Raw genomic sequence first — 24,286 nt, 5'->3', positions numbered from 1 at the left:
AAGGGATGGGCCCGCTCCCTCAGGAGAGGGGCTGGGGTTTGGCAAGGTCCACTCTTCTCGGCTGAGTCTCCTGTTGTCGCTGGGTGGGAGTGCGGGGCTGTGCTTGGGGGGGGAGATGCTGACAGCCTCTGGCTCTTTTCCTGGGCCTTGGAGTACAGGGTCACACTATACCCTCTCTTCACCCTCCAATAGAAAAGGAGCCAAGCCTTGAAGACTTCATTTGCTCTTTTTTATTTGGCGCTGCATCCAGGGTAAGGGCGGTGATGATGGAAGCAAGTGCTTCTGTGGCCACGTGTCCTTTATGCCCTCCAAACCCCGCTCTGTGATAAGGGCCAGGGGTCCTGGAAGGCTCCGTGTCGTCACGAGGTGTGTCTCGGCCTTTGGTCTGTCACAGAGTCTGGCCTTGCATTTGCCTTTGGTCTTGCTCTTCCTATAGATGCTAGGAAGAGTTCCGTCTTCAAAGGGTTGAGACCACACATTACTTCCAAAGTGGGGACCATGAAGGCGCTGGGGAGCAAGAGCCTCCGTGTGAAAGGAGGGGAGAAGGAGGAGAGATGATCAGGAATCTGTTTGGGAAGGGGGTCCTGAGGGATGCAAGCCCTTCCCTTGGGGCACAGGCCAGCCTGGGGGCTACCCTCTGCCTGTGCCCTCCAGCCCTGACCCGGGTAGCCAGCACTGCCCAGCGGGATACTGGTCACGGTTTGAGGCCCACCTTTTTTGGTTTCGGGGCGTTGGGTGCCAGCTTGAGCTCAGGGTTAGGTTGGAGGGAAATCAAAACCTTGGCGGTTGGTAGAGTCATCAAGGCCTTGTCTGTGGTTGACAGGGCCTTAGTGCCCGCCAGCTTGCTGTGCTGTAGTCTGAGGACCTGCCCCTGGGGCCAGGGCACATGGGGAGAAGGCAGCTGGGCCTTGCTGTGGAGGCTTGTGAAGTGGTAAGGGGCTGTGGGAGCAAGAGGGGCCGTGAGGGGCTGGGGAGGGGCTGAGGCTGACCAGCTGCCCCTCGAGGTGTGCGTGGAGGGCGGGGAGGCAGGGGGAGATGAGTGCAGATGGAGCCCACCCCGTTCCTTCTCCAGAGGCCATGGGAAGGACACAGGCCATGAAGTCCAACAGACCTGGGTCTGCATCCCAGCTCTGCCCCTTCTGAGCTGTGCAACCTCGGGCAACTTCCTTACACTTCCTGATACCCCGGCTGGAAAATGGGGATCATAGCACCTCCCTCGCTAGGCTGTGAGAACTAAAGGAGCTGGTCCGGTAGTGACACAGTTTAAACTGTTTTGTGCTGTACAGATATTAGTTCCTTTCCCCCAGAGGCAACTTTGCACGGCAGCAGAGACAGAATACTGCAGCAGGAAAAGTTGAGGCTCTGGAGTGAGATCAACCTGGGACTGGGCCTGGCATCTTCAAAATGAGTACAGCTGCCTCGCCACGTGACTACTTTGTGGGCGGTGGATCACAGTCATTCAGTCGTGCAGTTTTTAAAAATACTTTGTAAGCAGTGGCTTTTACTTACTACCGGTGACTCTCTGGTGGGGCTGTGGGTGGGGGCAAACCCAGGTGGTCAGGAGGGGCTTGGAGAACAGGGAAATGTTGTCTTGAGGCCCTGGGGTGTTTGGGGGGAAGGGTCTTACTCAGGGCCTGCGGGTTCTTCAGACTCAATGGCGATCTGTTCAAAGAGTGGGGATGCCTGTCCCTGCTAGCTAAGGTCATGGTAAAAAGGCAGCCCATCCTCGTGCTGGGGGTGTCCCACTTCCGGAGACTGGGGCGGCCCTGGGCTGTGGCACTTCTCGCCTTGCCTTTCTTCCCCTTTCCAGGGGCTGAGGTGGTGGCAGTGGGATCTGGCTTCTCAGTGTGCCCCAGGCTTCTGGCCCCAGCAACTTTCCTAGAAGCTGACCTGTGGGCGGGGCTTCCTGAGTCCTTGCTTTCCCCAGGGCCTCTCGGGGCCAGCAGGTGAGGGAGGGCTGGGCGGACCGCCATCCGCCGGTGACACATCGCCAGGGGCTTCTTGATGGTGGAGCCCTCTACTAGAAGCCGGATACCCACATACTGGGGCACCTCCACGGCAGGCTGTGGGGAAGAAGGGGAGACAAGGCCTGCTCAGACCGTGGTGCTAGAATCCTAGGTCTAGAAAGACTTAGGGCAGGGGTAGATGGAATTAACTTCTGGGGCACCTGGTCAGGAGACATTTCTGGGCTGAGAAATGCAAAGCCCGTCTCTGTCCTCTAAGGGGTCTGAATCAGTACTTGGAGGGTTACAGAGCCCCTGAGATGAATAAACCAGCGGAGTTGGGGGTGGTCTTAGCCAGGCCCCCACCTCCACCCCTCCACCCCGCTGCCCTCCTCAACTCCCAGGCTGGGAATGTGTGTGTTCTCCTCCACCGGCTGCTGTCAATGGACAGCTTCCTGAGATGAGCCAGATTCTTTGCTGAGAGCATGTGAATTACAACACCCAGACAGATAAGAGGCCTGGAGCCTGCCTAAATTCTCGTCTGAACCAAGGGAAGCAGAACCTTAAAGAAAGCATTCTGTGGAGAGAATGAAGTTGCAAATATACAGAGGGAGGCAGAGAGAATGGACCATGTTCGGTTCCTATTAAGCCGAGCTGTACTTCCTGCACTGGACACAGAAGAGCCCCTGTATCTTGCTAGGAACACTCCTGTTAACCTAGAGCTAGGCTGAGGGGTTTTCCATGTCATCAACAGATCCTCATTAGAACCTATCTAAACATCAGTGTCATTTGGAGCTTGTTAAAAATACAGATATCAGGAGATGTCCCTGGTGGTCTAGTGGTTAAGAATCTGCTTTGCAATTCAGGGGACGCGGGTCCAATCCCTGGTCAAGGAATTAAGATTCCGCCTGCCATGGAACAACGAAGCCCCTGGACCGCAACCACTGAGGCTGCACGCCACAGCTAGGAATCTGTGCCCTGCAGCAAAAGATCCGCAAAACATAATGAAAATAATGAAGATCCCACATGCCACAACTAAGACATGATGCAGCCTAATAAATAAATAAGTATTTTAAAAATTTACAGATATTAATGTCCTACTGTATAGCACAGGGAACTATATTCAGTATCCTTGGATCAATCATAAAGGAAAAGAATATGAAAAAGAATGTATGTATATGTATAACTGAATCACTCTGCTGTATAGAAAAATTAATAAAACACTGTAGATCAGCTATACTTCAATAAAAAAAAATAACAGATATCAGAGCTCATGGGAAGCCCAGCTGATACAGAAAAGCTCACCTTTATGGAAGAATCTCAGCTCATAAATGCAGAAAGAATGATAGAAATAGCAATGTACCATTCTGTGACTCTAACAGAATAGGCAAGAATCAAAACAAGTAGGTGAAAAGGATGACAGGAAAATGTGTCATCTGCACACTGCCAAAGAATCATCTTACAAAGCAAATGATCACTGCAAAGCGAAGGATGCAACTTACCATGCAGAGATCTCATAGCATGACCTTAACCGCATGGTCAGACTTAGCATCACCAATCACGAGACAGTCTGACAATGGGTGCCTTGTGATGCTGTAGGAGGCACCCAGTATCACCTCTCAAGTGCTCTTGACAAAATGTGTAATCTGAACCTCATCAAGCTGTGTGACCTAACTTCTAGTTTATAGGACATTCAGATAACAGAAGTTAAACACCACCATGAGGAAACAATCAGGTAAATCCAGAATGTGAGACAGTTCCATAAAACAACCAGTCTGTGCCTTCAAAAGATCCAAATATGGGTGGAGAAAAAAGCAGTGGGGCTGTTCTAACTTAAAGAGATTAAAGAACATCAAAGAAAATAAAATACCAGGAATAAATTTAACCAAGGAGGTGAAAGACCTGTACACTACTGATGAAAGAAACTGAAGATGACACAAATAAATAACACCCAAAGGAATCTATAGATTCAATGCAATTCCTATCAAAATTCCAATGACATTTTTCACAAAAATAGAAAAATCAATCGCCAAAGATGTATGGAATCACTCAAGACTTCCGAATAGCTGAAGAAATCTTGAGAAAGAACAAAGCTGGGGGCATCACACTTCCCGATTTCAAACTATTGAGTTGGCCAAAAAGTTCATTCAGTTCCCCCCCGCCCCGCCCCCCGCAAGCACATATGGAAACTCAAATGAACTTTTTGGCCAAATCAATGTATTACACAGTTATAGTGATCAAACAGTATGATATTGGCATAAAAACAGACACACAGATCAACGGAACAAAATTAAAACCCCTGAAATTAATCCACACATTTGTGGTCAATTAAGTCATGACAAAGGAGGCATGAATATACAGTCACTTAATAAATGGTGTTGGGAAAACTGGACAGCCACATGCAAAAGAAAGAACCGAATCACTATATCTTATACCATACAGAAAAATCAGCTCAAATGGAGTGAAGACTTGAACATAAGACCTTAAACCATAAAACTCCTAGAAGAAAACAGCCAGGAAGTTCCTTAACTCAGTCTTGGCAATGATTTTTTGGATTTGGCAACAAAAGCAAAAATAAAGAAACTAAAAATCTTCTGAACAGCGAAGGAAATCAACAAAAACCAAAAGACAACCTACCAAATGGGAGAAAATGCAAATCACTTGTAAGAGGTTAATAACATATAAAGATATAAAGACAATCTTTTTTTTCCCCCCATGCCATGAAGCATGCAGGATCTTAGTTTTCCCAATTAGGGATCAAACCCACACACCCTGCAGTGAAGTGTGAAGTCTTAACCACTGGATTGCCAGGGAAGTCCCCAAAATATATAAAGACAATCTGACTAAAAAATGGGCAGAGGATCTGAGTAGACATTTTTCAAAAGATGACATACAGATACATGAAACAGGTGCATGAAAAGGTACTCAACATCACTAATCATCAGGGGAATGCAAATCAAGACCACAAGAGATATCACCTCACACCTGTCAGAATGGCTATCATCCAAAAGACAAAAAATTACAAGGGTTGGCAAGGATGTAAAGAAAAGGGAACTTTTGTGCAGGTTGGTGGGAAGGTAACTTGGTGTGCCCACTATGGAAAACACTATGGATGTTCCTCAAGGAGTTAATGACAGAGCTACCATATGATCCAGCAATTCCACTTCTGGGTATTTACCCAAAGAAAATGAAAAACCATTTGAAAAGATATCTGTAAGCCCATATTCACGGCAGCTCTATTTATAATAACCAACACATGGAAGTGACCTAAGCATCCACTGACAGATGAACAGAGAAAATGTGTATATATAACTATATGATGGAACATTACTCAGTCATTAAAAAGAAGAAAATCTCAGGACTTCCCAGGCAGTCCAGTGATTAAGACTTCACGCTTCCACTGCAAGGAGCACAGATTTGGCCCCTGGTTGGGGAACTGCAAGGGCATCGGTTTGGTCCCTGATTGGGAAACTAAGATCCCATGTGGTGCAGCCAAAAAAGTAAATAAAAATCATGAAATCTTGACATTTGCAACAACGTGGACAGACCATGGGTGCATTATGCTAAGTTAAATAAGTCAGAGAAAGACAAATACCGTATGATCTCAGTTATATGCAGAATCTAAAATCAAAAACAAACTGAACTCACTGATACAGAGAACAGACAGCTCTGATACAGTGAACAGATGGGTGGGCAAAATGGGTGAAGGGAATAAAAAATTACAAACTTTCAGTTACAAATATATAAGTCATGTTTAGAATCATGACTATAGTTAATAATGTTGTATATTTGAAAGTTGCTGAGAAAGTAGATCTTAAAAGTTCTCGTGCAAGAAAAAAAATTTTTGTAACTGTTTGATGATATATGTTAACTAGACCTATGGTGGTGATCTTTTCACAATATATACAAATACTGTTATGTTGTACATCTGAAACTAACAATGTTGTATGTCAGTGATATCTAAAAAGACAAAAACAAACAGAAAACTTCAGAGAAATCCAAGCCATGCCTATTAGGCCCTTTAAAGCAGCTACACATCTTCTAAGCATCCCAAGAGAATACCTATAGGTCTCAAGATTCAGTCTTGAACACATTTTGAGTGAAAAGACAGAGCTGCACGGCCTTCTGGTTAACAGCAGGGCTTCTATAATTTTGAGGGCTGCTGTTTTACTGGAACCTCATGGAACAGGAGTTATTTATTTGAGCAGGGATTTGAACCCAGGACGGTTTCAGAGTCTATGCTTCTAAGAGTATGCTACCAGCCTCTAGAAATATTATCCAACACACTAACTCATTTCATCCACCAAACCCCAGGAGAAAGATGGTAACAGCATGACCATCTTACAGACAGGGAAATGGAGGCTCAAGAGGGTGGAGTGTCTGTACCCACTCACTGTGGCAAGACCAGGACCCAAACCGGGTTTGTGTGACTGCAGAGCCCTGAGCTTTACTATGGGGAGGCCTCCCTGGGTCCCGCCTGGGCCTGGCCACCTCACCTGCTTGTAGATGAGCTCGAAGGCCCCTGTGTCACAGTTGCGGTCCAGTCGCCGGTCGATGACCACACGCAGGGTGTCGGCCTGCACACCGGCGCAGAGCCTGGCAGTGACAGCCGTGGAGGGTGCCATGGTGGGGCTGGCATTGATCTCGATCAGCCAGGGCTGGAAGTCCTCACCGAACACAAAGTCAGCACCATAGAGCTCGAAGCTGGCCTTCCGACACTGCACGGTGTCCTGGGAGGTCTGCAGGGCGTGGATCACGGCGGCCTTCATGCCGGGCACCATGACCGTGGACCAGGCGTTCGGGGCCCCCGTCTCCTGCAGGTGGGCCTGGAATTTCTGGCTTGACCACATGTTGTCTGTGGGCAGCAGCGGGTGCCGGTGGCATGAATTCTCCAGGTGCTTCTGGATGGAGTTGTTGCACAAGTGCACAGAGCTAGGACAGAGAGCGGGAAGCTGAGGGCCGGCTCCCCGTGCCCCACCCGCCCAGACGCTGGGGGGCAGGCAAGCCCCAGAACCAGCCCCGCGCACACTGCACTGTGCAGCGTGAGCTGACAAAATCCTCACTGCCGTCTTCTAGGGCCGCTACCAGTCTGTGCTCAGGGCCTCTCTGAGGGTCCTAGGTACGGGCCCACAGGGTGAAGTGCTTTGTGACAGGGTCACAGTTAACTCTCCCAGTGCCTGGAAGAAGGTAGCTCAGAGTACGGGGCCCGTAACCACCAAGACAGGTGCTCAAGTCCTGTCTTCATCACTGACTGGTAAAATCTTATATAACTCATTTAAGCTGCGTGCTCCTCTCAGCATGTAAAAGATGGAGGTAGTAACAGTACCCACTTGGCCAGGTTTTCATGAACGTCTGAGGTCATATACATGAAGTGCTTAGCATTCGTCACATGCAAGCACGCAGTTAACTGACAGCTATGAGCTCCATGTTACTGGCTCCATTCTACAGATGGTGGTGACTGAAGCTTAAACAGGGTTTCACTTGACCCAAGTCATAGAGCTTGGAAGCTGCAAAGAAGGAACTTGAATCCAGGGCTCAACAGGCTTCCTCTCCACCCCAAGTGAATGCTGCCTCTCTATTTCTCCTGAGCCCCCTTGACCCTGCTCTATATCTTTTCTCCATAACACGTATCACCTTCTAACCCACTGATGATTTTATTGATTATGTTCACAGCTTGTCTGTTTCTCCCTGCTGGAATGTGAACTCTTGAGGGCTGGGTTCATTTCATTCACTACTGTGTCCCAAGTGCCTAGAACAGTGAATGGCACAGGGTACACGTGCCGTAGGCATCTGCTGGGTGGAAGGATGGGTGGATGGATGACGGACCTGCCTGCCTGCAAAGGCTGTGTTTGGAGCCCAGCACTGCACTGGAAGTACTGTTCCTTGCCAGCTCCCCGACTAGATTAGGAGCTCCTGGGACTGAGGGGACTGAGGGTGGGGGGCTCACTTGTCCAGGTTCTTCAGGGAGAAGGGCTGTGTGGAGAAGCGGATGTAGCTGTCACGGTAGAACCACACGGTAAGTGGGTTCCAGTCGGTCACCAGGAACCACTGTCTCAGATCAAATTTGGTGCCAAAGATGAGCAAGGGCCGCTCGATATACTTCTGCACCACCCACTTGCCGTCCTTCATCATCATGGGGTTGCAGTCCACCAGCTTCAGCATTTCCTCCAGGTGGTCCATGCACATGATACCTAGAGGGAAACAGGGCTGGTTAGGGATCAAGCCAGGCTTTGGCTGGGAGATGGGCTAGGGGACTATGAACAGTTCCTCCTAAGCGCACATCCCCTAAGGATTGATAGGCCTGAGTGGGTAAGCCTGCCTTTCTCCATGTTCCCTTTGGGAAAGCTGAGAATCTGCCAAGGATTTTTTTTTTAAATTAACCAATTTTGATTATGGAAAGGAATATATATATATATATATATATATACACATATAAAAATTTAAACAGTATTGGGCCTTTTTAAAACCATATACATGTATGACTTTGCTTAGTTTTTCATAATAACTAACAGAATATAAAAGAGCACAGGCAAAAAGTAGACAGTACAAAAGGGTACACAATTTAAAAAAAAACACACACACATTTCCTGCTCCAAAGAAGCCAGGTGCTGCTTCCAGGTGCTATGGATGGACACACAAGTTATGGGAGAGTCTGTGTCTGCCTCAGTTGCACAGCATTCTATGCATTTAAACATCCTAAGGGACTGGAACAGTGCCTGGCACTTGGTGAGCATTCAGTAAATGTTAACTCATCATAATTATTAATTACCTATAAAAAATATCTCTAGTTATAGATTTGCTGGCTCAAAGCGTATGTGCATTTTTTCACTTTACAGAACAAAGATGTTCTATCAATTTGCACTTCAAGTAAGAGTGTATGAGACTGTATGTTTGCCCACATACTACCAACACTGTTGATGATTTATTTTTGCCATTCTCCTAGGTAGAATGGTATCTTATTTTATTTGTTTTGTAACAAGTGAAGTTAAGCATCTTATGCTAATAAGGCGTTTTAATGCTGATAAATACAGCTGACCATTGAACAACACAGGGATTAGGCGTGCCAACCCTCTAAACAGTTGAAAATTATTGTATAACTTTACAGTAGTCCTCTATATCCATGCTTCTGCATCCATAGATTCAACCATAGATCATGTAGTACTGCTGCTGCTGCTGCTGCTAAGTCGCTTCAGTCGTGTCTGACTCTGCGACCCCATAGACGGCAGCCCACCAGGCTCTCCCGTCCCTGGGATTCTCCAGGCAAGAACAGTGGAGTGGGTTGCCATTTCCTTCCCCAGTGCATGAAAGTGAAAAGTGAAAGTGAAGTCACTCAGTCGTGTACGACTCTAGCAACCCCATGAACTGCAGCCTGCCAGGCTCCTCTGTCCATGGGATTTTCCAGGCAAGAGTACTGGAGTGAGGTGTCATTGCCTTCTCCCATGTACTACTAAAGTAGGTACAAAGTGAAAGAATCTGCATATATGTGGACCCATGCAGTTCATTCATGTTGTTCAAGGGTCTACAGTAAGAATCACACTGCAAACAAACACATACACTCACAAATCAATCTTATTTCTTCACTGCTTGGTCCTCCAAACAGTCTGACTGCCTGCCAATGGCACAGAACAACTTGTTCTTGGTTCCCAGGCCAGATTCTTTCTCTAAAGCCCAGAGTGATTACTAAGATTTCCAATATCATGATGACTTGTGTAGCCACAGATTGAGACTGTTCATGACCTCTGACCCAGCAATTTCATTTTTAGGAATTTATCCTAAAGAAATAAGTGGAAAAGCTACTATAAATGGAAAGATGTCTGCACAAGATATTCATCAGTGTTGCTAACAGCAATTAACCAATCAATAATCAAATAAATAGGGAAAAAACTGATGGCTATCTAAATATCCAACAGAAAAGGATTAAGTAAAACCATGAGAGTACATATAAATAAGATTAGACTGTGCAGCTGTAAGACAGAATGAGGTAGGAAAGTATATACTGTACTTTTATACAAAATTCAAAAACAGGCAACACTAATCCTTGGTATTGTAAGTCAGAATAAGGGCTTCCACTGCAGGGAGGCAGAGACCAGGAGGTAGCACGGGGCCCTCTAGGGTAAAGGTAATGTTTTATTTCATAATCTGGGTGCTGTTTCCACGAGTGTGTTCTCTATGTGACAATTCATTGAATTGTATATTCACAATGTGTACCCTTGTCAATGGACTGTATACATATTTCAATTAAGTTTTACTAAAAATGGAGAGAAAACATTGAAATACACTGGAATTCACTGTATTGTTCTCTATGCTTTTGTATATGTTTGAAAGTGACTATAACAATAAACTAAAAATGGGGGTGAGGGGGAAGCAGATCTAGATGTACTGAAATGGAATGACCTCTAAGATCTATTAAGAAATAATAAAGGTGAAAACAAGTGATACTCAGTGATATGGAAAGATAAATAATGAAAAAAGGAAGCTACAGAGTAGTATGCTCTTATGTAGAATAAAACACACATACACCCAACATGCATAGACCCAAGTACAGAAACACACCACAAGGTAAACAGTAGTTATCTCAGTGAAATCAAAGGCACCCTTGGTTTCTTCCACTTCTCTGTACTGTCTTATCTTTTTTTAAAAAAAATAACAAATATGTATTTTCAATCCTGGAAAAAACCAACAAAACAATTTCCAAGACAGAAGAAGAAAAGACTGTGATGCTAGTTTTAGAGAAACATCCCAAGAGAGTGTCCCACAGCATGTGAAGCTGCAACAGCTTCACTAGGACACGAACAAATTCTCCCAAGGGCAGTATGTGAAGTGATCTGCTGCCAAAAGTCTGTTTTTTTTATATCTCAGAAGTCCTTAACGATCTTTTAAAGGCTGGGCTAATGCAACATCCCAGCCTGCTGGGTGCCCTGTTCAGTTCCATTCATGCCGAGCAGTCAACATAGTGGCTAAAAATAACAGCACTTACATAGCAGTTACTCTAAAAGCATAGGATCAAAGCACTTTCCATGTTGTACTCATGTAATCCTCTTGGGTAGGTATTACTGGCTTCATTTTACCAAGGATGAAAATGAGGCACAGAAGAGGTTAATTAACCTACCCCAGCTCTTTCAAATATTAGGGAGCAGAGCTTGGGTTTGAACTAAGGAAGTCTGATTCTCAGCATCCACACCCTTAAACCACTGTTCCACACCATACAAGGATGCCTAAGTCAAATCGGAGAGCCCTTAGACAACAAGTAACGGCAGTGAGTACCACCAGGCCTGCCTAAAGCGTTAACCTAAACTCTCAGGGCAGGAGAGGACGCGCTGGCATCATCATCATGCTGTTTAGTCGCTAAGTCGTGTCTGAACTCTTGCGAAGCCATGGACTGTAGCCCGCCAGGCTCCTCTGTCCATGGGATTTCCCAGGCAAGAATACTGGAGTGGGTTGCCATTTCCTTCTCCAGCAGATTTCTCCGACCCAAGGATTGAACCCATTATCTCCTGAATCGGCGGGCGGACTCTTTACTGCTGAGCTGCTAGGGAAGCCCTACTGTCATCACAGCAGCCAGCATTCATGGGGTGGCTCCTGTGCCTGGCACTGTGCTGAGTGGTACATGCACTACCTTATTTAATTCTGGCCTCACAGGAGGTATTATCATCAACCCTCGCAGATGAGGGAACTGAGGTTCGAAGAGGTGATATAACTTCCTCAAGGTCACAATGTGTATCAGTAGCAGAGCTGGGATTCGAACCTAGGCAGTTTGGCTCCAACAGAGGCTGTACTATTAACATCCCGAGCCTCTGGTTGGGGAGGGTGTAGGGTGCTGGTACGGGGAAGCAGGGGCAGACCCCCACCTCGTCCACGGGACTTGGCTCCTGGCTTCACGATCCAGATGTTGCGATCTCCTTCCATGTCCATCTGGGGCACCACAGCCCGCAGCTGCTGCAGGATGTCCTCACAGCGCTGGACCTGAGTGTCGAGGTACCTGAGTTCTGCCCCCTCGCTGTGGGGAGATGATGGGACTTGGGCAGGGCTGGGCCTGGGGGCATTCTGGTGAACAAGGCAAGGGGAGACACAAGCCCCCTGGCCATGGTCCCACCAGCTTTGGTCACACACTTCCCCTCGAGACCTGGATAGGGCTCTCCCAATCCTCCACCCCCGCCCTCAGGCTGTGCCCCAGATCCACCCTGCCCAGGGCACTGTCCCTGACTGCTGGAATGGTACGTTCTACCTACCGTACCCCCTCCCACTCCAGTACTCCACCTTCTGCCACCTCTCTCTCTATTATATTAAAACTGCTCTTTGGCAGAATTTAATCATACCAGCATCAAATGATGAGGCACCTCTACATGCCAGGCATTGTGCCAAGGGCTTTATATACATTATCACTAATCCATCTTCAAGGAGATGTTATTGGTCCGATCTTAGAGAAGTATAAACTGAAGCTTGCAGGGTTGGTTAAGGGATGTGCCCAAGGCCACACACTGAGTTAAGAGGCTGAGCCAGGATGCAAACTCTAGCCTGCCTGAATCTTTCATCCACAAGTGTTTTTGGCAGTTCACTCCTCTCCTAATCTTTAACCTAACACTGGTGGGTAGGCGGGCCCCTTCCTCATCTAATTCTTTTCTTGCACAACTGTATCATACATCTCCTAGACTTATTTCTCTTCTCATCACTTACCACCTGACACCTACACTTATTTGGTCACCACCTGTCTCTGCTCACTGGAATGAAAACTCTATGAGACCAGGAATAATTTCTGTAGTTGTTATTCTCTGTTATTCTCCCATCCCCAAGTAGTACCCCAGCACTTATTAGGTACTCCCTAGAAGTTTGTTAAATGAATGAATGGTTGAGTAAGGAAGTCTCTGGCAGCGACTGGGCTGTATGGGTAAGAGTTCGGGGACAAAAAGGAACCTGTTCCCTACAGGACACGAAATGTCCTCAAACTAAACCAAGTCACAAAATATCCCAGATGGTGGCCTCAGCCAAACTCTCCCATTTCTTTTCTTTTGAGTGAATAGGAAGGAAGCCTCCGCTAGATGGTAACCTCTCTTTTAACATCTCTCGGACATTAAAGAGGCTGGAGCCTCTTGGATGTCTCCAGCCACGGAGAACTTATCTCCGTTACTAAGGCAGGCACAGCAGTGGCAGCTGGGCAGGGCTGGGAACAGGGACAATCAGATGGAGGGGTCTCGGCAAGGCCTCTTTTTCACACATGATTCCTGGGCTCTTCTTTTTCCACAAGGTTTGCTGGAAACGTTTCTGTGGCCGTGGCATAAAGAATCTACTGAGCAAATCTGTGATCTGGCCCAGGAAAGTGTCCATGGCAGTGGCAGGGACACATGCAATTTGAAAAAGCATATTCAGGCTGACAGTATGATTTTATATTTAGTAAAAAACCCAGCAGTTCTGTGGAAAGTCGATCTGGTGGTCAGGGGAGGGGGAAAAAAGAAGCCTGGCTGGTGAGCTGTGGATTTGTTTTTAAAAGCTGAGAAGCAGCAATAAATATTGACTTAATTAATGCTAATGATCTAACAATTCAGTGCAATGTTACATGAGGTAATATTTTATGTAATCCTGATTTTTTTTTTTTAATTAACTTTTTTTTTTTTTGACTGCTTCATGTAGCATGTGGGATCTTAGTTCCCCGAGCAAGGATTGAACCTGCACCCCATGCATTGGAAGCAGAGTTTTAACCACTGCATGACCAGGGAAATTTCCTAATCCTGCTTTTGAGAGGTTCCTTCAGCCCTCGACTTGCCCCACATCCAGAAATGCAAAGGACTGACATTATTTCCACCGACTATTATAACTCAGTCCTGACATTATTTTTTTAATATTTTTAATTTATTTGGCTGTATTCGGTTTTAGTTGCTTTCACTGTGGCATGCAGGCTCTTTCAGTGGCAGCATGTGGAATCTAGTTCCCTAACCAGGGATTGAACCGTTTCCTCCTGTATCAGGAGCTTGGAATCTTAGCCACTGGACCACCAGGGAAGTCCCCCAGTGATTCTTAATTTCAGAAGGGCAGCTTTATGTTTTCTGGCAGCTAAGGGGAAAGTATGGGATCACCTAGTTTTCATTCTCTAGTGTTTAAAAAAAGATACAAATGAGTTATTCATCAATGATGTGGGTTTGCTGGCTAAGTCATTCGTTCAAAGTTCATTTACTAGTTCTTCAGTGTCCCCTATCAATCACTAAATCTGCCTGTTCGTTTCTATTCTAACATCACGCCACCTGAGGCCTTTAGCCCGCCCCCTGACTTGCTGCAAGTCTCCCTGCTTGAGCTGTCTGCTCCTGAGGGCACGGATTTTGCTTCATTTCTTGGGTCTGGCACGATGCCTGGCACATAGGAAGGGCTCAGTAAATGCCTTCAGGCCCTCTTCCTGCCAGTTTTTCCTACATACTGTGCTGAAGAGCATCTCCCTACAACAGGCCCAGGCCCGTCTCAATACTCCTTTCCTCTGCTCAAGAACCTTTCCCCAAAATGTCCTGCGAATACAACCACTAAGGATACTTGGGGCAGGGGGCTGGGGTCACGTAAGTACAGGATACACTGCATACTCTGTCCCTCTTGGGAGTTTACACCATCTTCTGAAAAGTCCTGTGTCAAGGAAACCTATTTTAACTTTGTTCCACTCAGTGTTTTCCAAATGTGACTGACCACAAAACCCTTTTTTCATAAACTCCATTTCAGCATGTAGAACTAGTGTTCTATATAATAGGCTTTGCGAAATGCTGGTTTCTAGGATAAAACCTAAATGACTTAACAAGTCTTACTTTGTGAATGAATACTATGAGTCAGTGCTGAGCACATCATAAAAATTACCCTAATCCTACCTTTGAGGCAGACATTATTTTTAAACCTATTCTACATTTGAGAAAAGCAAAGATCAGATAGGTGAGTGAGATTCCCAAGGTCACAGAACTTGGAAATAGGACAGGCAGAACTTGAACTCAGATCTGTCTGACAGCACAGGCCATGATTTTAGTCACTATGCTACACCGGGGATCTGGGGAAGAGTAGTCAGGACCCTGATATGAAGGCAGTGAGAACTCCTGAGGGTTCTGAAGGAGAATAGTGGGTGAATGAAAACAGGGAGACTTGGGGAGGAGCTGGGGGCGGTGGGCATTCGACAGAGAGGTTCTGTCCCTGACCATCAGCTATGAACATGAAAGCTGCCTGAGAGCACGCCCCATGGCCCGGGCTGCAGAGGCACTCACTGGACCACTTGGTAGTAGCGCTGGAGAAAGAGGGACCAGCCCTCGGGGCTCAGGTAGAGCGGGGTCTCCACGTCCTTGTCGATGTCCATATGCGCCAGGTTGTTAAGGTGCTCCTCGCAGGCACACAAAGCCTCATCCACAAACTCTGGGGACACCGACGCTGGCTTTTTCTCCTGTTTCCTCGGCTGCTTGTCTCCTGTAGAGATGGGGTAGGGGTGGGGGCTGTCACTATCTCACACTCCACGGCTCCCACTGCCCCAAGGCCTGTCACTTACCCGTGACTTCACCTGAAATACACCTGCAGCCCCTACTGCTGTGGAACCTGTCACTCACCCAGGGCTTTGTTCTAAATTCATCTGGGGTCCCAGTGCTCGCCCTTGCCCCTCACTGTGCAGGACCTGTCATTCATTTGAGGCTCACCCTCAATGTCCCCAAACATCTCAGCGCCTAGAGCCCCAGCAGACACACCTGCAGCCTCTCTGTGCTTGGGGGCTCTGACACACCTGAGGCTCCTTGAGCCCCGCTCCTGACACACCAGGAGACAGCCCCAGGGAGGTGTCCCTCGGGAGGAGCCAGGGCTTCCTTCTCACAGCCGAGCTGCCTCTCATTTCACCAAACCCCTGAGGAATTCTGGCAACTCTGGGCTACAGGACAGGAAGTGCAAGGTGGGAGCTAAGTCCAGAAAGGGAAAGGGCCAGCAGCTGCTTGAGCCGACAAGTAGGGAGAGACTGTCTGGGTCCCCCGTCACAAGGCACGAGCGGTCCTCAGACCACATCAAACTACATGGTTTTACTGCTGCCTCTCCTCACAGATCTGAGCTCCCCACAGGCAGGGACGGACCATGTCCTCTTAAGTCTGTCCTCTCTAGAGCACTCTGCCACATGCCAAGCCCAGCGGAGAACCGAGCGAGGCAGTGGGTCAATTAACAAACAGATAGGAAGACATGTGGCTAAGTGGGTGGGTGGGACAGAAGAATGATGAGTGGATGGGCCAGAGGATAGATTAAGTGGTGGATGGCAGGATGGAAAAGAAGTACATGGATGGGAGGTGGGTCTGTGGAAGCATAAGTATGTAGATAGGCAGGAAAGTGGAGTGGATTGATAGGCAGTGTGGAGTTGACAGAAGGAGGTGAATGAACAGATCAACAGTGGGGGGAAGGATGAATGCATGGATGGGTGGATGGGTAGGTGAATGTGAGATGGGTGGGTAAGTAGGGAAGCAGATGGATGAACAGACTGTGGACAGAAAGAAGGGGAGATGTACGGAAGAGTGGGTAGGAAGGGGTGGTGGATGGGCAGATGGATGAGAAAAATACCATGACAGATGGGTGAGGTGTGCTGCGTAGGAGGATAAATGGTTAGGGGAGCAGAGGTGACCACAGTACTTACTTGGGGCCTCTTCTTCTTCGACAGAGTTTGACTTCCACTCGCACTTTACCACCAGCTTGAGAACGTTGCGGGCAGCTGTCAGCCAGAAGTCCTCTGCTCCCGGGGCAGGGGATACCCTCCTCAGCCCCTAGGCTCCGGGCCTGTTCTGGTTCCGGAACCTGATCATGACCTGCCCCACTCTGGATCTGGAACCTGACTACTGTTTCTGACTCTAGAACCCCACTTAGAACCTGGCTTCTGTTTCCACTGTGGAATGAGCCCCAGAATCTGACCTGACTTGGCTCATATTCCACCTTCAGAATCTTGCGTGATTCTCCTGTCTGATTTCTCCTCCTCTGTTCCTGATCCACCTTTTTTTCCTATTGTGCATGTGTGTGAATTTTTATTTTTTTTATGTGACGTATAGTTGACTTACAATGTCCTGATCCACTTTTGATACTTATTCTAGCCTGAGAACCAGACCTTGGCCCCTAGCTATATAGGATTTGGAGACTAATTTAAACCTAGCGTCTAATGTGGATCCAAATTCTGACCTGAATTTAGAGTGTGTGCTGGAGTTGGAGCCTACTCTGTCTGTGAGCCCCAAAGTCTAGAAACTTTTCTTGGAACTAGACTTGGAACCCGATCTAGTCAGCGGAATCTGACAGGGGATTGAAACTTATTCTGGATTCCAAACTCAATTAAGTGACTAACTTTTAGAACCTGCTCTAGAAAATAAGATAAACTATGTCAGCTCTTCTGGAGGTCTGGGGTGACCAAGGTAGGGGGCTCATTAAGGGAGGCACATACGGGAAAGATGAGGGTTGAGGATGGAGAAGGAAATCTGCTGGGGTAGATGACGGCATGAGAGAGGCCCTTTGCTCTCTAACACCAGCCAGGGCTTTAGCCCTCCTCCTTTGGCTTGAGGGGCCAGGCATGGGGATGGTATCTCCTTACCTATGAAGGCCTTTTTGTCATCCTCAGCCCCCAGGCGGTAGCAGCGCGGGAAGAAGGAGTCGGCATCAGCCTCATCAAACCACGGCAAATTCCGGAGATTGAGACACAGACCCACCTATGGAGTCAGCCGCTGAGGGGGTGGGGTGGGACTTGCCCAGGGGGCCTCCAAGGGACTCTCCACACTGGGCACCCACCCAGAGAGCTCAAGGGGATGCTGCGTGGACAGGCTCAGAGCCTCTGCCCCACTTGCTAGGCTCATATCCACCTCCACATGCTGCCCATGTGGTTCCCTCTGCCCAGAATTCCCTGCATCCTTCTAGCCACCTTTTCGCATCCTTAAATACCTGCCTCTTTGAGAACTCCTTCCCAGTCCACACTAATAATAGACCAGCAGGTCCCAATTATAAAGCCTATCATTCTTGCCATAACCCTAGAGAATAGGTCTTACTGGAATTCTCATTTAAAGAAGAGGAGCCTGAGGCTCAGAGAGGTGAAGTCACTTAACCAAGACAAGATATAATAGAACCATCAGCCAGACCATCAACCATCAACCAGTCTCTGCTTAGGAGAGAAGGGTCCCCCTGCTCATAGTCATTGGCTATGGTGTTTGTTCTTACTCTAGACCCCATTTGGCTCCTGGAGTCTATTTTAGTCACCGTGTCTATATGTGCCAGACATGCTGCACAGGTTGGATTTGAACACAGGTGCGTCCAAATCCAACTGAACCACGTACCTCCCCACCTCCTGAGAACTCTTACTGACAAAGAGAGCAGAAAAAGGGACTGCCAGCCCAAGAGCTGGGGGGTTGGCAGCTGCCATGCCTGCGCTCTGAAGAGCTCACCTTTGTGGTAAAGGAGCCTGCCCGAGCATAGTGGTTTATCATCTGATCCTTGGAGAGGAAGCGACAGTCCAGGATGTCCCGACGAGTAGTCCAGATGAAGTAGGGGATCTCGTTCCGAACCATACGTGACTGGGGAGAGGGGAGGAGACAGGGAAGGTTGATGTGGGCACCACAAGGCCTGAGGAAGCTTCTCCCTGCCGTGCTGAGCAAGGTGGGTGAATGGAGAGAGAGGATCCTCCCAAGGGGGCCTCTAGCTCACATGTCATCTTTTTGTAAGTTATGAAAGGACATCTCAAAAACAAAAAAAAAGAAAAGACATCTCTTCCCTTTGGGGCACACACTGGTGAACAGAGCAGGCTGGCTTGCAGCTCTTTCAACCAGGTGCCCCTAGGCTGTGACTAAACTCCACAACTGAATGCCACACCTTGTTCTGGGTCTCGGCCATTAGTGACTTACTCAGTGGCAGGGCAGTGACTCTAAGCTGATGGTCACAGAGCATGTGACTAAGTTTTCTCGTGAGCGCCACCTCTCCCCATCCTTCCTAGAACTCTGGGAGGAAGGATTACTGATAACCAGTAACACCATGTGTCAGGCCCTGTGCTTAAGCTTTCCATGTCGATTCATTTAATCCTCACCATAACCCTATGTGGTAGGTGCTACCATTATCCCCATTTCACAGATGAGGGGACTGAGGCTCAGGGACTTGTCCCAGGTTCACAATGTTGGACCATGTGGAATGTCCTCAACCTCACCTGACATACAAAAATGGCAGTTTGGCATAGTTCAACTCAGAAAGTGGTGGTACGAAGATTCAAAGCCAAGTGTCTTGATCTCAACACACATATCCTCCCCATCATCATATCAGCCTCTTTCAAAATTTTTTAAGTCCTTCCTTCTAACCTTCACTTGCCAACAACGGAGGAAGATGGGGTTTTATTTGGAAGGGGGAAATTACCAGGTGTGGAGATTGTGCCAGCTTCTGATACAACCTGGCAAAGAGCCCTGATCCCAGGCCAGCCTTATCTGTGTCACTCACCACTCCACTGGCCTACCTAGGCTTTAGAGAACCAATCATTTTTACCACAGATAGGGAAACTGAGATTTACAAAACGGCTTGTCTGGGGTCACCAAGCTGGACTCTAGTGCTTTCTCTTGAAAGAAGCAGACCCCTATCCAGCCCGCTGGATCCTTACCATCAGAGCATGTGTCCCATGTAGGTCATCAAATTCCAATAACTCATCGAAGTCAAACAGCTGTGGTGGCCGGAATGCCTCCTCCTCATCTTCATCCTCTGTAGATGTAGAGCCCAGGTGTGGGAAGGCCCCGGTCCCTGCCCCTCAGCCCCACATCAAAGCCTCAACCTTGGGACAGTGGGACCAAAGAAAAGGGACTCAAGCAGCCTGTGGGAAGGGAGGGATATCTCACCATCCTCAGTCGTGTCACTGTCACCCATTACTGAGCTGTCCAGATCCTTGTGCGGCTGTGGCAAAGTGGTACCCAAGTGATGGACCATCTTCTTCTCCACCCAGCCCCTTTGGCGCAAGAGGCACCGGATCACAGGGTAGCGACCTTGGATCATAAAGATCTTCTTCTGCTATAAGGTGACAGAAAAATACTTTTTCAGTAAGTATAGCCTAAGTGCTGGTCACAGGGGAGATAATGGTGAGTCAGACAGCTATGGTCTCTGCCTTCATGAAATTTATATATTCTAGTAGGAGAAACAGACTGTAAACAAGTAGAAAAATGGGATGAACTTGGATTTTATATTAAGAGCAGCGTGAAGCAATAAGGTGAAGGGAGGGAGTGACATGGTTGGAGGCTGTTGAATGTGGCTTGCTGTCCTATGGAAAACAGATGGCAAGGATGGAAGCAAGGAGACTAGTGAGAAGGCTGTTGTGGTTTCTCTAGGTGCCTCCAGCAGAGATGGGAACAAGGTGGGAGTTGAAATTCCTTTCGGAAATAGAGACTAGTTTTGCTATTAGGATTAGATGTGTGACTGAGGGAACAGAAAGATCACATTTCCTGGCCCGAGCAACTGGGAGATGGAAAAGACCAAAGAGCAGGGAGAAGAACAGGTCTGGGCAGGAAAATGAAGAGTATGGTCTAAGACATGGGTTTGAGATGCTTTGATGTTCCCTCGATGGAGATATCAAGTGGGGGACTAGATCCACGGAGGCCAGGCTGGGCTGGAGAGAGAATGAAAAGGGCGCAGGACAGATTGAACTCACAGCCAAGGCGACAAGTGTAGAGAGGGATCCAGGGAAACAGGAATGTCCTGGGAAGTCTTCAGAGGCAACTGAAAAGTAGCTGCCTGGGAGGGAGAAAGGAAAAGCAGGAGTGTGCAGACAGCCAAGAGGAAAGGTGTGCTGGTGCAGAATGACACAGGTGCCAAACCAAGGTCAGGAAAGAAAAGGGACTGACTGGTGGATCTGGCTCCTTAGAGGTTACCAGTGACCTTAACCAGAGAGGTTCCTGATGAGAGTGGTGAAGGATAGGGACCCAGCGTGGTGGGGGCTGAGGACTGAAACCCAGATAAAGTAGTTGAATTCTGCCTAGAATTTTGGTTGTGGACAGCGTGTTGAAAACTGGAGAAGTATTTGAAGACAGGCGTGGGATCAAGGTTTTTTCTTCTTTATTTTCTAAGCAGGGGAGAATATAGTGCAAGGAGGCAGGGTGAGCCACCCTCCAGGCCTTTTCTAGCCCCTCCCCCAACCCCCTCCGACCTTGACAGCTCTCTCCACGTGGATCTTGGCGTTTCTGAGCCGGCCCATGTGTTGAGACGCCTTGGAGAATCCTCGCCAAAGGACGAGAGAACCTGCAGAAAGATGCGGAGTGGGCGTGGAGTAGGCACCCCTTCTCTCTCCACCCTTCATCCCGCTGCCTATCCTCTACCGCTCTTCTCCGGTTCCCTGGATTCTCACGTCCGCCCCAAGACTTCGCCTTGGGCCAGGAAGGGCGGCCGCAAGTGGCCTCACCGTCCTGGGGCGGGGCGTGCTCCTGGGCCGGGGAAGCCGAGGGCCCAGCGGGGCGGGGATCCTCGGCGCCCTGGGCGTGGCTGTCGTGGGCCGAGGGCTGGAGGGCGCAGTCTAGGCGGCGCGCTGAGGCTGGACTGCAGACCCAGTCTTGGCCGTGTGCCGGAGCCTCCTCTGGAAGCCGGAACTCGGAGTGGCGTGCCCTGGGCCATGGGGCGGGGGAAGTGGCGCGGAGCTCGAGCGGCTGCGGCTTCCGTGGCCAGGTGCACACGGGGCCCCTCTCCTGGCGAAACCAGGCGGTGGAGTCCTGCTTTGCGGCCCCCAGCTCCCCTGCCCTCAGGAGCAGCGCCGCGGTGGGCCCCTGCATAAGACCCTCGCCGCGCGCGCGCGCGCATTCCCGGGGCCCCAGAGCCCGCCTCCCCTCTGCGCGCAGTCGCGTCTCGCGGGAGCGCCCTGCGGGGGCCCGCAACCCTCCGTTCTGAGGCCCCGCCCTCAGTTTTTTGTCGCCTTAGAAACGATTCCCTTGGCACAATCAGGCCTCAGGTAGCGGTTCCGGGGGCTACTTCCAGCGGGGCCAAACTCGGGGCCTTACCTGCCCCACACCCTTCATGAATGGGGCACTGAAGCTGGAAGCATAGAGCACTGGCTGCCCTGCCAGTTTCTAATAGGGTCCTGACTCCTTATCCAGCGCTTCCTGGGGCTTCAGTTATTCCACAGTATTCAGCGAAGACCACGTGCTAGGTGGTGGGCTAGGTGCTGGGGATCAGAAGAACAAGCTACAGATGGTCCCTGATTTCATGGCGCTTACTGCCCAGTGAAGAGAAACAAAAAGCAAGCAACAGAGGAATAACACAGGTGTTTTATACTTCAGATAAAGTGGTCAATGATGTCCTCTCTGAAGGGGTGACATTTAAACTGAAACCTACTGAATGCAAATTGGTGAGGAGTTGGCCAAGGGAGGAACAGCATTCCAGGGAGAGGAGTCTCTGCAACAGCCCAGAGAGGGTAAGAACTACTCTGGGGAACTAAAAGGAAGCTGACCTAATCTGCAGCTCCTGGCAGATGGAGCTTGGGTAAGGTCCTTGGGGGTAGATTTGAAAGCCAGGGCAGTATTATGGGGAAAATAAAAGGGCAGAACCCCCAGACCGCCCCCCCACCAAAAAAAAGACAGCACTTGGAAACAGAAAATAAGTATCATTGTTTCAATCTACCAAAAAAACAAGTTATGCAACAGCCCTCAAGACAAGACTGTAAGCAACCTTTTTGGAGGTAGTACGAAAACTGTTACACACTCAAATGTCACAGGTGAGATAAATACGGTTCCAAGATGTTAAATAATTTGTCTTAAATCGCATAGCAGAGGCAGCCCTGGAACCCAGGTCTGACTCCAAAGCCCCACTCTTAAACAGAAACACTATTAAACATAAGTCCATATAATCACTCATAAGGGCTGCCTATCAGTCAGGCAGGTACCAAATGGACAGTGTGAGAGGCAAACTCTAGCAATGCCCTCTCAAGCAGAGTCCAGGAACCCAGATCTGTCAGTCACTGGTAGATTGGCTCACACAAGTGAAGATGGGTCCTCCACAGACCTCTCTAGTCAACCCTAACTTTCTCAACCCTGCGGCTGGTGACTGAGCAGTCCCAAAAGTTCTCTCTTGGGAACAAAAGGTATGCCTTCAGGAGAGGACTGGCTGACTGGAGACCATCCAGTCTGTTCTGATCAGCCGGCAAATTTGGTTTTAGCTCTGAACCCTGGGAGATGGATCCGTGACAAATTAGAATTCTGGCTGGCTCACCCAGGCATTGCTGTCCTGTGAGGGTTGAGTGAGCAGCTGCCATACTCTAGTGGATGTCCAGCTTCACCGCACCTTCACGTGGGCAACAATCACTGTAAAGCTAGGCTATGGCCATGTGCTCCACAGAAGGGCACACCTAATTCTGCAAGACAGGAGGGGCAGGTCACAGAGGTAATGTCATAAAGGGGATGATAGCAGTCCAAGTTGTCCCCACCCCCAACCCCTCCTTCCTTTAAACACTACCTTGTCCTGTTTCAAGAGACCCCTTTTGGCCATATAGAAGAAACTTTTCAAAACTCAGCAAAGCCCAACCCTTCTCAAACTTTTCTTGGCATCCTCTTCCATAAAGACACCCCACTGTGGGCTCCCACTGACTTCCATTAGTGAACATGAAACACTTCAATGCACCTCTTTATTTACATACTCAACACTTCCACTGGCCCCCAAGTCTCTCTGAGACAGGGATAAGGTCACTCCCAACAACCAGCATAATGGAAGTTACCAATAGCTTGGATACTGGGCTGGTGGAAAGATCAGTCATTGTTTACTCACTACTTGTAATGGCAGGTAGTGTCTGACATCTCCACTTTATAGATTAAGAAACTGAGGCACAGAATATAAATAACTTGCTCAAATTCATAAGAATAGGACTCAAACATAAGTTGTGTTTTTTTTTTAACTTCACTTCAAGGTGTCGCTAAGAGAATTTCATCCTGTCCAACAGAACTTTCTGCAATGATGGAAATATTCTATCTAAAACCATGTGAAGTGGTAGGCATTAGTAGCATTTAAGTGTTGAGCACTGGTGGGATTGAGGCAATAAATTTTAAAATTTTTAACTGTAATAATTTAAATAGCCACATGTGGCTAGTGATCAGTATCATAGCATAGGTAGAGGCAGATGTCCTGCATCTGAATTCCACCCTCTTGCTCACTAGCTGGGAGATTTGCGGCAAGCTGCTGCATCTCATGATACCTCAGGTTCCTTAGCCGTGAAATGGAATTATTTCTCTGATGTTATATTCTAGCCCAAATGAGCTCACTATGTGAAAAGGGTCAAAGCTCTATACAGGTAGAGAGCGGTTTCAGAAATGGGGGAGCTGGACTGCAATGGGTCTCTCGGGTTAGGGCCCTCCAGCAGGCTACTGTCCAGAGGCCAATCACAAGGCTGTCTGTGGTGGGGACCC

The 24,286-nt window shown here is 48.4% G+C and overlaps 1 protein-coding gene across 12 annotated transcripts; it reads right to left on the bottom strand.

Annotated features, from left to right (window-relative positions):
• Positions 1 to 212: 212 nt before the first annotated feature.
• Positions 213 to 23,943, bottom strand: TTLL3 (tubulin tyrosine ligase like 3). 12 transcript variants are annotated; one of them, XM_043442591.1, is made up of 13 exons: positions 23,100 to 23,943; positions 21,893 to 22,056; positions 21,052 to 21,143; positions 19,754 to 19,922; positions 19,522 to 19,619; positions 18,329 to 18,457; positions 17,488 to 17,602; positions 16,552 to 16,644; positions 15,164 to 15,359; positions 11,792 to 11,940; positions 7,891 to 8,134; positions 6,440 to 6,875; positions 213 to 2,063 (listed from the first exon to the last, which is right to left on the bottom strand). In XM_043442591.1, the coding sequence occupies exons 3-13, from the start codon at positions 21,097 to 21,099 to the stop codon at positions 1,509 to 1,511; spliced, it is 2,232 nt and encodes a 743-aa protein (XP_043298526.1). In that variant the 5' UTR covers positions 21,100 to 21,143; positions 21,893 to 22,056; positions 23,100 to 23,943; the 3' UTR covers positions 213 to 1,508. The 12 variants fall into 12 exon arrangements, with proteins under 12 accessions (XP_043298526.1, XP_043298527.1, XP_043298523.1 ...); XM_043442592.1 differs by having other exon boundaries at positions 19,754 to 19,919; XM_043442588.1 differs by lacking the exons at positions 21,893 to 22,056; positions 23,100 to 23,943 and adding an exon at positions 21,250 to 21,879 and having other exon boundaries at positions 213 to 939; positions 1,891 to 2,063.
• Positions 23,944 to 24,286: the final 343 nt, after the last annotated feature.

Source organism: Cervus canadensis, chromosome 22 (genome assembly GCF_019320065.1).
Source record: "Cervus canadensis isolate Bull #8, Minnesota chromosome 22, ASM1932006v1, whole genome shotgun sequence".
Taxonomy (NCBI): domain Eukaryota; kingdom Metazoa; phylum Chordata; class Mammalia; order Artiodactyla; family Cervidae; genus Cervus; species Cervus canadensis.
Note: the sequence above shows the minus strand (reverse complement) of the source record. Positions and strands in the feature narration are given on the sequence as shown.

Bases quoted from the DNA above. Each gene is read 5' to 3' on its own strand.
- TTLL3 (XM_043442594.1), bottom strand. From the start codon at position 21,667: ATGCAGGGGCCCACCGCGGCGCTGCTCCTGAGGGCAGGGGAGCTGGGG. The intron at 16,645-17,487 runs GTAAGGAGATAC...CCCCGGGAGCAG, and splicing joins TGACAAAAAGGCCTTCATAG to AGGACTTCTGGCTGACAGCT. The intron at 11,941-15,163 runs GTGAGTGCCTCT...ATCTCCCCACAG, and splicing joins CGCTACTACCAAGTGGTCCA to CGAGGGGGCAGAACTCAGGT.